Source organism: Pseudorasbora parva, chromosome 1, assembly GCF_024679245.1.
Source record: "Pseudorasbora parva isolate DD20220531a chromosome 1, ASM2467924v1, whole genome shotgun sequence".
Lineage (NCBI taxonomy): Eukaryota > Metazoa > Chordata > Actinopteri > Cypriniformes > Gobionidae > Pseudorasbora > Pseudorasbora parva.
In genome coordinates this window covers 18,232,312-18,245,475 of record NC_090172.1, presented here as the reverse complement: position 1 = coordinate 18,245,475, position 13,164 = coordinate 18,232,312, and the positions used below count along the sequence as shown (strand labels likewise).

At 37.0% G+C, this 13,164-nt stretch overlaps 1 protein-coding gene across 2 annotated transcripts in view; it reads left to right on the top strand.

Moving 5' to 3' along the window:
* The window catches only part of etnppl (ethanolamine-phosphate phospho-lyase), a 101,697-nt gene extending 91,709 nt beyond the window's left edge, over positions 1–9,988 (top strand). For both annotated transcript variants that reach the window (XM_067431961.1, XM_067432030.1), the window contains 3 exons: positions 8,658–8,788; positions 8,874–8,944; positions 9,030–9,988. In XM_067431961.1, coding sequence (XP_067288062.1) covers positions 8,658–8,788; positions 8,874–8,944; positions 9,030–9,140 — 313 coding nt within the window. In that variant the 3' untranslated portion in view covers positions 9,141–9,988. The remainder of the gene's footprint in view (positions 1–8,657; positions 8,789–8,873; positions 8,945–9,029) is intronic.
* Positions 9,989–13,164: the final 3,176 nt, after the last annotated feature.

Below are 13,164 nucleotides of genomic sequence, written 5' to 3'. Positions count from 1 at the left end.
TAAACATCAATAAACAACACGATCGTGTATAACGTTAGTTAATTTATCAATGGAGCAATTGATCTATGGTGTGTGTTTAAATACATTTGTTTAGCTGACCACTATAGGTGTCAGTTTGTTTATTGTAAAACCACCCAAAAATAAACCGAGGGGAGGTTCTCACAAAGCGTGCTTTGTCATTCAAATGCGCTAACGGTTACTCCATTGTTGTTCTATGTATAAAGTTACACTAGTTTGACGTGCAAAACCATTTTGCTTGCTACTGCTAATGTTTAGTTGAATACAATAGTCCATAAACCAAATCATGTCCTCATAAACTGCGAGTAAACACACACAAATGTTGACAGGCCACTATATACAGTACATACCACAGACACGGACGTCCTGCTGCTGCTGTTTCTCCTGTTCAATTTATTTCAGCTTCCGGATCTGATTCTGGATAATATCTGTGTTAGTTGAATCTGGGTAGCGTTTTAGCATATAGGTCTAAGAACCTAACTTGTCCTATAGGCATTAAAGCCCACTCCACTAGAGGCATGGCCTCATCTTGGGCTTGGTCATGTGGCATTTTCATGGAAGATATCTGTGGCGGCAGGCTGGGCCTCTCCATCCATCAGATTCTGCAATTTAGAGGTTCCAGCTTTACAAGCAATAATTTTCTCCATCTAAAGGCTCTATTGGCAGCCCTGGCAACACGATTGCTTATAATGTGTTCCACTCATACACAATCGTTCATAAGCACCATTACACTCTACCACAGATCCGACTATGTCCGGTTAAGTGTTCAAACGAACCGACTCTTCCGGTTCTTATTCTTTCCCTGTATGAAGCCTGCCTGTGTTGGTCTCTCTAGAGGTTTTTTAACTATCCCTCATTTCAGTTGGGGATATTGGGTCAGTCAGCACGCACGGCATGTTAAATTGTGTTCCCATACGCAATATGAGAGACCTCGGTAACACTTTACTTGAAGGGGTGTGCATAAGACTGACATGACACCTTCATAATCATGACATGACACGTGTCATGAATATGAAGGAGTTTTTATGCATGTTTATGACAACTGTCATTAAGTGTCATTCGCTTAATTATGTCATTTTTAATGCAATGATGACTTTTCGGAGTTGTCTTTGTTATGACAACTTGACATAAACCAATACATCATAACCTGTCAGTGTCTTTGTCATGACAACTTGACATTACCAAGACAACATAACCTGTCATAAACATGACAGCAGATTATCAAATTTAAGAAACTTACTTAGCTTATAGGATTAACCTTAAACTGTCATGTGGTTGGTTTTGATGTTGACTGAGGCCATTATAATGTCATAAATTTTTTTCAGTGGCACAAGTTTAATTTGTCATTAAAATGTAATTAGGTGTTAATACGCTGTCAAATTATTTTTTAATAACAGCATCATTAATATTTTTCAGTTCATAATGTTTTATTTTATTTTTTAAGTTTCCTCCACCAGCTTCAACAGAAGGTTAGATAATAGACAATTTCAAATGTCTTAAAAATATGAAAAGGAGTTCGAGAAATAAAATCAATCATTTAATTTTTAAGACCTGCCCTCTCACAGAACTGACTCTTAAAAACACAAGGCATGAATTTATACACAGGTGACCAGCACCAATTAACGCAAAAAGGGGAAAGCACGTAAACAAATAATGGCCATTACACAAAATAAACATATATATCAATATATATCAACATATATATCAACATATATATCAACATCATATACATAAACAAACACAGAAAAATAACACTTTGTCAAATGACTTCACTTTATAAATTATCTTCCGATGTATAAAAATAAGAGGAATAGTCTGTAGAGCCCCACCCCGGGCTAAACAAGGAATGTTTGCGACTTGATCCTAGGCCGGAACATTATATATAGGGCCAACGTTTCCGCCCGAACCCCTTTTGACGGTGCACCAGCACACAGGACTCCGCCATAACAAACAGACAAACAAAGAAATGGTAAGAATAAACTCAAACTATTCGTTAAAGAGTGAGCGAAAGTTTAAATAAAGTATATTAAACCCAAAATAACGTTGTTGTGAATTGTTTTTACTTACTGAAAAACTAAATTGACATTAAACACCTAAACAAACTAACCTGACTGAGGCTCTGCCGACAACTGTTACAGCGTACACATAACCAGTGGTGCCACCATAGACATCATCATATAGATGTATATGTCTATGCCACTCTATCATTTTGAGTTATATTAATAGTTTTTAATGACTCTGTACGATGTCCTCTATGATGCCATATTTCAGGTCAAGCTAAATATTCATGACACTGTTATAAAATAATTTGACAGAGTATTGACACTTAATGACATGTTAATGACAAATTCAACTTGTACCACTGTAGTTTAGGTCAAGAAATATATTCATGACAATGTTATGAAATAATTTGACGCAGTATTGACACTTAATGACATGTTAATGACACATTCAACTTGTACCACTAGTTTAGGTCAAGAAATATATTCATGACAATATAATAAAATAATTTGACAGAGTATTGACACTTAATGACATGTAAATGACAAATTAAATTTATAAAAAAATCATGACATTATAATAGCCTAATGACAGCCAACGTCAAAACCAACCACATGACAGTTTAATAATAATAATAATAGATTTTATTTATAACGCACTTTTCATTCCGAAGAATCTCAAAGTGCAACAAAGGGAAAAAATAACAATACATGAATAACAAGTAAAAATGACATCTCAACATCATGCCGGACGCTGATGACGCTAGCCTGGTGCAAACTTCAGCCACCATGCAGTTCAAGCCCGAGGGAGACCACCAGTGAGCAGCCGACACCCAGAAGAGAGAGCAGGCGCAGTGAGCAACATCAAATGTCCTTCAAACCAAAACCAACCACAAATTCAAATAAAAACAGAAGAAGCGGTGAAAAAACAGCAAACAACGTCCTCTCAGTGGCTGCCAGCAATCAGCAACAGACCCAATTGTAGCTCTGACTGTTAGACTAGTCACAAACATAAGAAAATAAAATAAAATCTAAATTTAATAGTAAAGTTAACATGATTTGTGGGTGGAGAAGCGGCGAACAGACAACGCCAGCGTCCTCTCCCCCACGTTGCCTAGCAACTAATGTAATGTAAACCCAAAGCTAAGTAGTTTTTTAAATTTGATAATTAATCTATGTCATTTCATGTCTGTTTATGACAGGTTATGTTGTCTTGGTAATGTCAAGTTGTCATGACAAAGACACTGACAGGTTATGATGTATTGGTTTATGTCAAGTTGTCATAACAAAGACAACTCCGAAATGTCATCATTGCATTAAAAATGACATAATTAAGCGAATGACACTTAATGACAGTTGTTATAAACATGCATAAAAACTCCTTCATATTCATGACACGTGTCATGTCATGATTATGAAGGTGTCATGTCAGTCTTATGCACACCCCTTCAAGTAAAGTGTTACCGAGACCTCTTGATAGGGAACGTACTCGGTTACTTTCATAACCTCGGTTGAGACAGGAAAGGTGTACTGTTCCGCTCCATGCTTGTGCTTCTCAGATATCGCTTCAGTCGATTTTTAAAACCTGATACCTATGGCGAAACAGGGTCTTATATATCCTCCAGGATGCTAATTTAAGTCCCTTTTTCTGCGTTCTCTCTAAAGCGCCCAATTGGCTCGCTCTCCTGAGCCGCCTCACCATAGGTTCCTGCAGTTGCCGCAGCCAGGCCGTGCAATTGCCGTGCAGCGACACTGCGCTTTACATAGGTACTTATATATAATAAAGTTTTGCTTCATATTCTCGAGAAAAGAGCTTTTTTCCATACGCAATACTTGTTCCCTCTCTCAGGGATGATTTATATTTAAATCTGTTTTATTTTTTAATTGCAAGCAAAAATAATCAGTGGTGAAAATTCTACAGAATGGTTGTCATTAGGGCTGTCCCCGACTAAGGATTTACATAGTCAAATCAGAATTTTCGAATCTTTCTATAGTCGACTAATAGTCGAATCATCTATGTGTGTGTGTATGGGTTGGGAGGGGCACGACAAAGTAGTCAGCAGGAGGGTAAAACAGCAAAAACTTTTAATAAAAGTGACCAAAACTGCCTGCCAACTGACAGACGAACTGACAATGGCTTTCTAATTTAGATTTAAATAAAAGGTAAAACGTTAAACATGTTAAAGCTGCGATCAAAATACAGGATATCACACAAATATTTAAAAGAAAATTTTGATTAAAAAAAAAAACATTAAAAAAACTGCCTAGAGAGGAAAAAAAACACTGACTGCAGACTGGATTTGCATTTCACATTTTGCGAAATTAAATAAAAACGGCAAAATTGCCTGAAGTGCAGCGCAACATCGACACAACGAAAAACCATAAAAAGCATTAATTTACAGAACAAAATTGGAGCAGAATATAAATTTCTAATAAAAATAAATAAATAAATAAAGTCAGAATCAAGTCGCAAAATGCCAAAGTGCAGGGGAACATGTATATATAAAAAAAAACACAAGCCACAGTTAAATTAGGTAACCGTGAGTAATTAATAAATAAAATAAAAATAATTGAATTATTAAAACAACGAAAGTTTAGCCAGAATTGTGAACTTTCTCTTTTTAACTGCCGAAACAACAATAAACGCTAAACTGGCAGTTTAACTAAACAAGTTCACATCAAATTAAAATCAGAAACGGCTGAAATGTTTGAAAACACGTTTACCCTATCGATCGAAAAAAATACAGTCTTTCACTCTGCTTGTGTGCGTTTCAGTCTTTTAAAAAAGTGTGCGAGGAAAACCAACTTGTTAACGTTGGCCGGCAACCGTGCGCTCCTGGTTTTACCTTTTAATAAATCCAGCCTTGGAGAAAATTCTTTCTGATGGTGTGGAAGTAGATGGGATGCTGTGGAATCTCTTTGCAGCCCTGGACAGCTTTGGGTATCTCTCCTCGTTCTTTTGCCACCATTCCAGTGGTCCTGTACTGCTTTTTGTAGTGTCCTTTAAATAAGCCCTCATCTCACTGTTCCCTGGCTGTTGCTCCTCTTCATCACTGGACAACAGCATCGACGTCACTTGGTCTTTCTCTTTTTCTTGTCTTGAAGGGCCTGCAGTATCATGCTCCTCCACCAATTCACTGTCATCACCTACCTCCTGTACAGGCCTGGCAGCTAAACTCTCAGCCAGATTTTCCACCACAGTATAAGCCTCATTCCTTTGCTCATCATCAGTGAAAAAAGAAAGCTTCTTAAAACGTGGGTCAAGAATTGCTGCCTTGATATAAACACTGCTCTCCAAAAGACGGCCTTTAAGCTCCCATCGTCTGTCAATCTCCTCGGTCAGGGTACTCTTGAGGGTCTTAGTAACAGCACTGTCGTCTTCATGTACCCCCAAGTGTCGTTTCTTAATATTCATAAGCATCGGAACAGTGGCAGACAGAGATGTGTTCATATCTTGTGACAAAAGCTCTGTCAGTTTGATCATTGGCTTGAGAACATTGACTATGTCCTCTGACATTCTCCACTGGGATGTTGTGAGCTTTGGATCACGGTCGGACCGTTTGCTGACACTTGAATCCGTCAGCACTGCTGAAACTGGCCCTCTCTGCTCTAACAGGCGATAGAGCATAAGATAGACAGAATTCCATCGAGTGACAACATCTTGCACAAGTTTATGCTCTACAACATTCAGTTCTCTTTGTTTTTCTGCAAGTGCTGTGGTGGCCTTTGCGCTTTTTTTGAAGTGTGAAACAAGGCGCCTTGCAGCAGCAACAGCGCGACACACGGGATCTTTCTTTAATGCGCTGTTAATGCACAATTGCAGTGTATGTCCCGCGCAACGGACTCCCTGTACAGTTCTCCACGATGGGTCTTGGGCCAGTTGACTGGTGCATGCAACCATATTCGTTGCATTGTCATGGACAACAAAGTCTTAGTACCTGGAATGTCCCAGTAAGAAATGACTTCTTTCTTTCAGTATCTGAAAGAAGTCAGATACTGACTTCTTTCGGCATTTTGCGTACGTGAGTTTTTGTTGTAGATGTCTATAAAAAACAAACAAAAAAAAAAACAAAAAAACAAAAGCTGTACTGTGCTAATTAATTGAGATTTCTTACAGCTCTTACAGGTTGTTGGCCTTGTCTGTTTCGTTGCTTCTATTACTCTCCCCTTTTTTGTAAGTCGCTTTGGATAAAAGCGTCTGCTAAATGATTAAATGTAAATGTAAATTTAGGTTTATTAACATGTAAACTTGTATGGACGCGTATTTCGCTTCCACCGCATGCATAACCGTCTCTCTTTTTGGAACTGTGTATCCTGGCTCAAGTGTGCGCATTAATTCTTTAAAACCATCACCGTCCACGACATTCACTGGCCTCATGTCAAGTGCAATAAATTCTGCAATTTTGTCCGTAATTTCTCTTTTCCTTTTCTCGGACAATGGCGGTCTCAAATCTAGCTTTCTTTGAGTTAGTTTTGGCGCAGCTCCGGTACTACTACTAGATGAACTGCCGTCGTCAGTCTGATACTGTGGGTGGATATAGAAAAAAGACGAACTTATTTTAAGTCCAGCATATGATATTGCTATTCCTAAATTAAAAGCGCCATTATACATGAAAGAGTGAACCGTCTTTATTGGTAAACTTACCTGTTTTAAGTGCAAAGCCATGGTTGTTGTCGATGAGTGATAGGACATTTGCTGTTGGCACAACTTGCATTTTACTTTTATTGGATCATCTTTAACCATTTCCGTGTTCTTTAACCATGTGGAAGTGCATCCACACTTTAGATTTTCTTTTTCCAGACATTGTTAAATAGGCCTAATCCCTGCCGCCAAGATGCTCCTTGTCTTTCAAGGATCAGGGAAAGTGAAACTTAAATCTGTCACAGGGGTGGTTGGATTTATTCACACACACGTTCAAAATATTTATTGAACGCTTCTTTCTTTTCACGTTTTTTTTTTTTTTTTTTTTACAGCATTATCATAATTAAAGGCTGTATATAACTTAATATAACCATACAAAACCAGTAGTTCTTTGAAAAACTAGACATTGAGCACCCCCATATTGCCAAAATGGTATGATCCGTGTTTCATAACACCCACGAAGATTCGATTGTGAGATCGGTGGTCGAATCAGGCTCTGCATATCGATGCATCGAATCTTCGACTAATCGGGATCACCCCTAGTTGTCATAAATGTTACCAGATTATTGGTTGATTTCTCAAATATTACATGGCTGTATTTTAAGTGCTAACAGTCAAAAAAAATATTTAAAGAATATTGAAATATTTTTGGTGATATGTTTTTTGTTCTGACTGAGAATCATCCATAAAAGAGTAAGCTACATTTTTAATTTGTAGGGTATAAGGTGGACTAACATTCATAGCATAATACTCACTACTCTTGAGTACTTTTAAAACGGCTACTTTTTATTCCTACTTTGAGTAGTATTTAGGACAGGTACTTTTACTCTACTTAAATTACATTTTTTAACAAGTAACAAAACTTCTACTTGAGTACGCTTTTTCAGTACTCTTTCCACCACTGGTTAGTGTAATATTCTGTACGTGTGGTGTTGAGAGCCAATTTGTAATTCTTTCTATACTGGCGCTCATAGCATCTGTCAGTTTGTTTGAGTAGTCGGAGCTCAGGTGTATACCAAGGTGACGCGTGAGATGTAGGTACCAGTTTAGTTATTATAGGGGTGTGATTGTCAAAGGCTATCAGAGTTGTAAGTTGAGAGAACAGCAGAAGGACAAGATAATTCAGAGTAAGAAGACGGAGACGATAAATTAATACAGTCTGAAAATGACAGAGGATCAACAGATATAACATTGCATTGCAATACTAATTAATAGTAGTTTTGAGACAGGGTTTAAGGAAAGTCAAATTTAACTGTTATCAGTTTATGATCAGAAATACCAGTTTGAGATCCAGAGACATTATTAATTCCTGAAGTGCAGATAAGAACAAGCATATGGCCACGGCAATGAGTAGGGAAACAATGAGTACGAGACTGAAATTGTCCAAAGTTAATGTAAGGTCACCGGTATTTGGGCAGATAGTGTCAATGGATATTGAAATCCCCAAGCAGCATAACTGGGGAGGATACAGCAAAGGCCAGAGTAGTTCATTGAGTTCAGAGAGGAAATCTAACAGAGAATTGGGAGGACGATATATTAATATGATTGTCTACAACTGCATAGCCTTGTGGAACGCACTGATCACGCATGATATCAGCATATGGAAATACAAAGGTTGACAGGCAGGTAGGAAATCCTATCATTGCATTCAGACCAAATGTAATGATCAGATGAAAAAATTTTTGGTCCTGAGACTTCCACAGATGACATATGTGCATTTTAAAAAATATATATATATTTTTTATATATTTTTATATATATATATATATATATATATATATATATATATATATATATATATATATATAGGCGACTTCTATTATTGCTTACTACCAGGATTATATATATTAATATATATATATTATATAATTATATATGATAGATACATGATAAAATATGATAGCGTAAAAATATGTGTTATTATACACTGCACAGAAAGGGGTTGAATTGGAATTGACCTTCAATATACATTTTGATTTTTTGTTTGTTTTTTTAAGACTAAAAGAGCAGCGGATTCTGCTCAGTGCTGATGGCCCACACCGCAACGTTTTGAAGTTCAAGCCTCCCATGTGCTTCACCAGAGAAGATGCTGAACTTGCCGTGGAGAAGATTGACCAAATTCTTACAGGTATTTTCTTGTAACACAAGACCTGGATTAATACATTTTGGTTCACACTCCTCATGGTAATTTGTGCTTTATTCTTTTGTTCTAGACTTAGAAAAGGCTTTGCGCCTACACATGCATGAAGCTGTAATCTCAGAGAATGGACACAGTAAGAGGAAGGTAAAATTACAGGTTATGTAATAAACTACTTAAAGCAGAATCAAACAACCAATATCTTATTTGTTCTGTACCTTTTGGTCCCAAGGAACCCAGTGATGAAAATGACCTCATTCATGCTTCAAATGACAGCAGCCACAAGCACACCAGCTCACCAGCACAATACCTCACAGCAAAAAACAAGAGACAAAGAACCTAATGAAACAACAGGGGGGCACAACTGCTTTAGATTACTATTTAATTATGTCTGTAATATTTTCCATGTTTTAATGGATCTACAATTACACTGTATGAACATTACATTGCCAAAGAAAAAGTAAAAGTATGTGAACCGCTTGCAGAATCTGTGAAAATGGGAATAATTTTAACTAAATAAGAGGGATGATACAAAACATTTATTTAGTACTGTCCTGAAAAAAATATTTTACAATTTTTTTTTTTTACATATAGTCCACAAGGATTCCTGAATATATCAAAATGACCCTGTTTAAAAGTTTGATTGTTAATTCTGTGTTGTTCCCTGGATGATACATGGCTGTTTCTTTTTTTGTTTTGTTTTTTGTGATGGTTGTTCATGAGTACCTTGTTTGTCCTGAGCAGGTAAACTACCCAATGTTCTTCAGAAAAAATCATTCATGTCCTGCACATTCTTCAGTTTTCCAGCACCTTTTTCATATTTGAACCCTCTCCAGCAATGGCTGTACAATTTTAAGATCCATCTTTTCACACCGAGGACAACTGAGGGACTCAAACATTCACTAATGCTCTAGAAGGTAACACAATCTATTAATGTAATAATGCATTTTGTGTCGTCTCTTTCATTTGGTTAAAATGAATCACATTTTCAGACTCTGCAAGTAGTTCACATATTTTTCCTTGCTACTGTATTTTAGTAATGCCAGTAAGAACTGTATCAGTGTTTCTGATTAATAATGAGCTTTAAAATATAAACACTTAATGAAGTAAATCTATCCAATATGATAATGTTATAAGAATGTTATTATCTTTCACACAAATGAAACAATACATGATTTAAAAGTAACAAAATAGTAATAAGAACCTAATAAGTCATTGTATTTACATGGCATTGTGGTTATCTGTGCTGTGACAAGTGAATTGGGGGACACCTGCTGGAGCTGGTTAGTTTTGTGGGGGAAACTGTAGATAATTAGCCTGACAAGCCAGACCCACATCAAGATGTTTGGTCTGGAAACTCACCATAGACCATAGACAGTAAAAGAAATGGACTGAGCGATCCCATTGCCTTCTACGGCGTTAAGTGATGTCAGTATAGGAGCACTCACTTCCTGATGGCTGAGCGAACTGCGCAGGCTCAGACTGAGCTTGAGGACGTAGATGTGACGTGAGCCTCCTGTCGGACAGCTGTATGTCTTCTAGTAGTTGTGGAAAGTGAAATCTGAATCCCGTTGTTTAAATATTTTCTCCCGTTGCTTTTGGCTCACTATGGGCTTCTCCCCATTCTTCCCCCTTGACTTTATCAGACTCTATGTCTCCACGTCCCCCCGACTGTCTCATAGACAGTAAAATATTGCCTGCGAGCGTCTCCTCAGGTCTATACGGTAATTTCTCAACTGTGTGACAGAGTCGCGTTGGTTATGACGCAATAGTTAGCCTATTTTTACAAAAACAGCTTCTGCGGGGCGATAGTGTAAGATACAAGGTAATGGAGCCTTTTATGCATTGTCGTGTTTCTTTAGAAATAAACAGTAGATAAATGGAGTCTTTAAACGCCTCAGATGTAAAGTTATTCACTGTCAAAGTGACTCAAAAATGAATGGGAGTCAATGGGATGCTAACAGCAGGTGATGGCTTGGTTAGCAATGGCAGCCCCTAGGGGTGGAACGCTTTCCGAGTGCTAGATTACCCCCTTGCCATAGACAGGGCTCAATCTGAGGGGCGGGATAAACGGTTGTCTTTCAAACTCCCTCTGCACGCGATAGGATAGCGGTACACCAACCGGAGCAACGACGGAGCTCGCTGACTGATTAAACATTCGCCGTATCCGGTCGGCTAAACTCCGAACACATCTTCCCTTTTTAAGAATGACTTCAGTGCCGCTCTTTGTTCTTTTCTCAGAGGAAAGCTTAACTCCAAGTCTTCCGGAGGCATGGGCAGAGCTGATTCGAAAGACCGCCGCCGTTCACCAGCTTCTGTGTTTACTAGAAGACTGTGTTACTAGAAGCACGCAAACTCAACTCAGCCGTCGTCATTATGGCCCCGCCCGCCGACTCTACCTACACGATGTGATTGGGCCGTCCAGATTCTGAGGAATACAGCTCAGATAGGAATTGAGAGTTGCTAGACACACTTGCGGGCAAATTAAATTTGCTGCCGCTAGGGTGCGTCTAGATTTCTAGGCTAGTAGATAATAGTTTAAATATACCAAATTAGGCAATGCAAGTTCACCTTCAACACTGCTTGTTTTGCAACAGCCTGTTCATCTGTATACACATACCTGAGCAAGTGCACACTCAGCAGGTTCTTCTGATGTCTGACACAGTAAAACATCTTGAGAATCACTCCAGTAATGGAGTAGAAAACACTCTAAATAAAAGGCAACATGGAGAAAAACAAACTGACGTAGAATGAAAGATCCTTTTTACAAAATTTAATCTAGAAAAATTATAATCAGTTTATAATTTAAATCAGGGTGCAGTTTAAGGTATATTGTAAAAAGATTTATTGTTTTGAAGTACAATTCTCCAGTATTGACATTTTTTTTGTAGGCCAACCCAGAAGTTAGAAGAATTACCCTGGGTCCCTTGAAAAAAGACGACATGATGTTTCAATTGGCACTGAATTATTGCGTGACCAACAAATGTTTGATTCTTACTAGGGCTGCACGATTAATCGAAATTGAACCGCAATCGCGATTTGGCTTGTGTGCGATTATGAAAGCTCAAAGGCTGCGATTTTAATTAAATAAATTAATGCCCAGTGTGTTAGCGAAGAGCGGCTCTGTGATAAACGCTGCTCCGCCTGAAAGACTGCGAGTCGCTTATAACGTGCGTTTGAAAAAGCAACACGAGTCAAACCTCTTCACAAACTAGTGAAGCGTTCATAAACCTGTTCAACTAAAGACAACGTTTAATAACATGTTTTACCTCACTTTACCTCACGACACACATATCGTCAGGCGAGTGTTTGTGAGCTGATGTGGCTTCTCATCAGAGTGAGGCAGACGATGCGTTCTTTTATAGCATTCTATCTCAATCAGCACTGCATTATAATACACTTTGTTATTATGAAAATACCCTTGACGGCTTGAAGAACTCAAATACACCATATGCAGTCGTGTTTATTGTCGTCATGTTTAATCAAAGCGTCTCTATCTTCTGTTTAAACCACGTTAGCTTCACATCCTGGATTTCCTGAAAACTAACGTAAATTACTTCTCTGAGGCAAATGTGGCAGTTTCCGCTCGAGGGTGCCCTCTGGCTTTCAGTATGAATTAAAATCTTTTGGGTAATCAATAATAAGAAACTTAATAAACTTAAAAAATTATAAATTTATTGGACAATCCATGTTTTTCTTCAATGTATGGAAGTTTTTTCCCGTACAGTGGATGCACAAGAGGTTCATATTTCATATTAAAGACAGACTTTAAGAAATTGATATCACAGATAAACCACACACACACACACAATATATATATATATATATATATATATATATATATATATATATATATATATATATATATATATATATATATATATATATATATATATATATATATATATATATATCTTTTATTTTTTTACAATAACTCCCTTAGGCTTAGACCTTTCTAATGTTTTTAGTCATAGGCTGTCTGCATATTAATAGGTAACCCAGCAGTTTTTTTTTCTTCTGTAAAATAAGTTTTCTGTAAAATATTACAAAAATAATAATAATTAGTATTAGTATTAAATTGTTATATTTATTCTGACATACTCTTTTTTATTTGTAATTATGAAAATGTTATTTTAATTGTAATATTTCTTATTTTTTAAAATATTTTTAGCAGTAATAATAATCATAATAATTATTATTAGTCACGTTAATATAAAAACACAAAATGTTATATACACACTTTTCACTTGTAAAAATGAATAATAATAACAATAATAATAATAATAATAATAACAATAATCGCATTTTAAATCGCAATCTTACCCAGAATAATCGCAATTATATATTTTCCCCAAATCGTGCAGCCC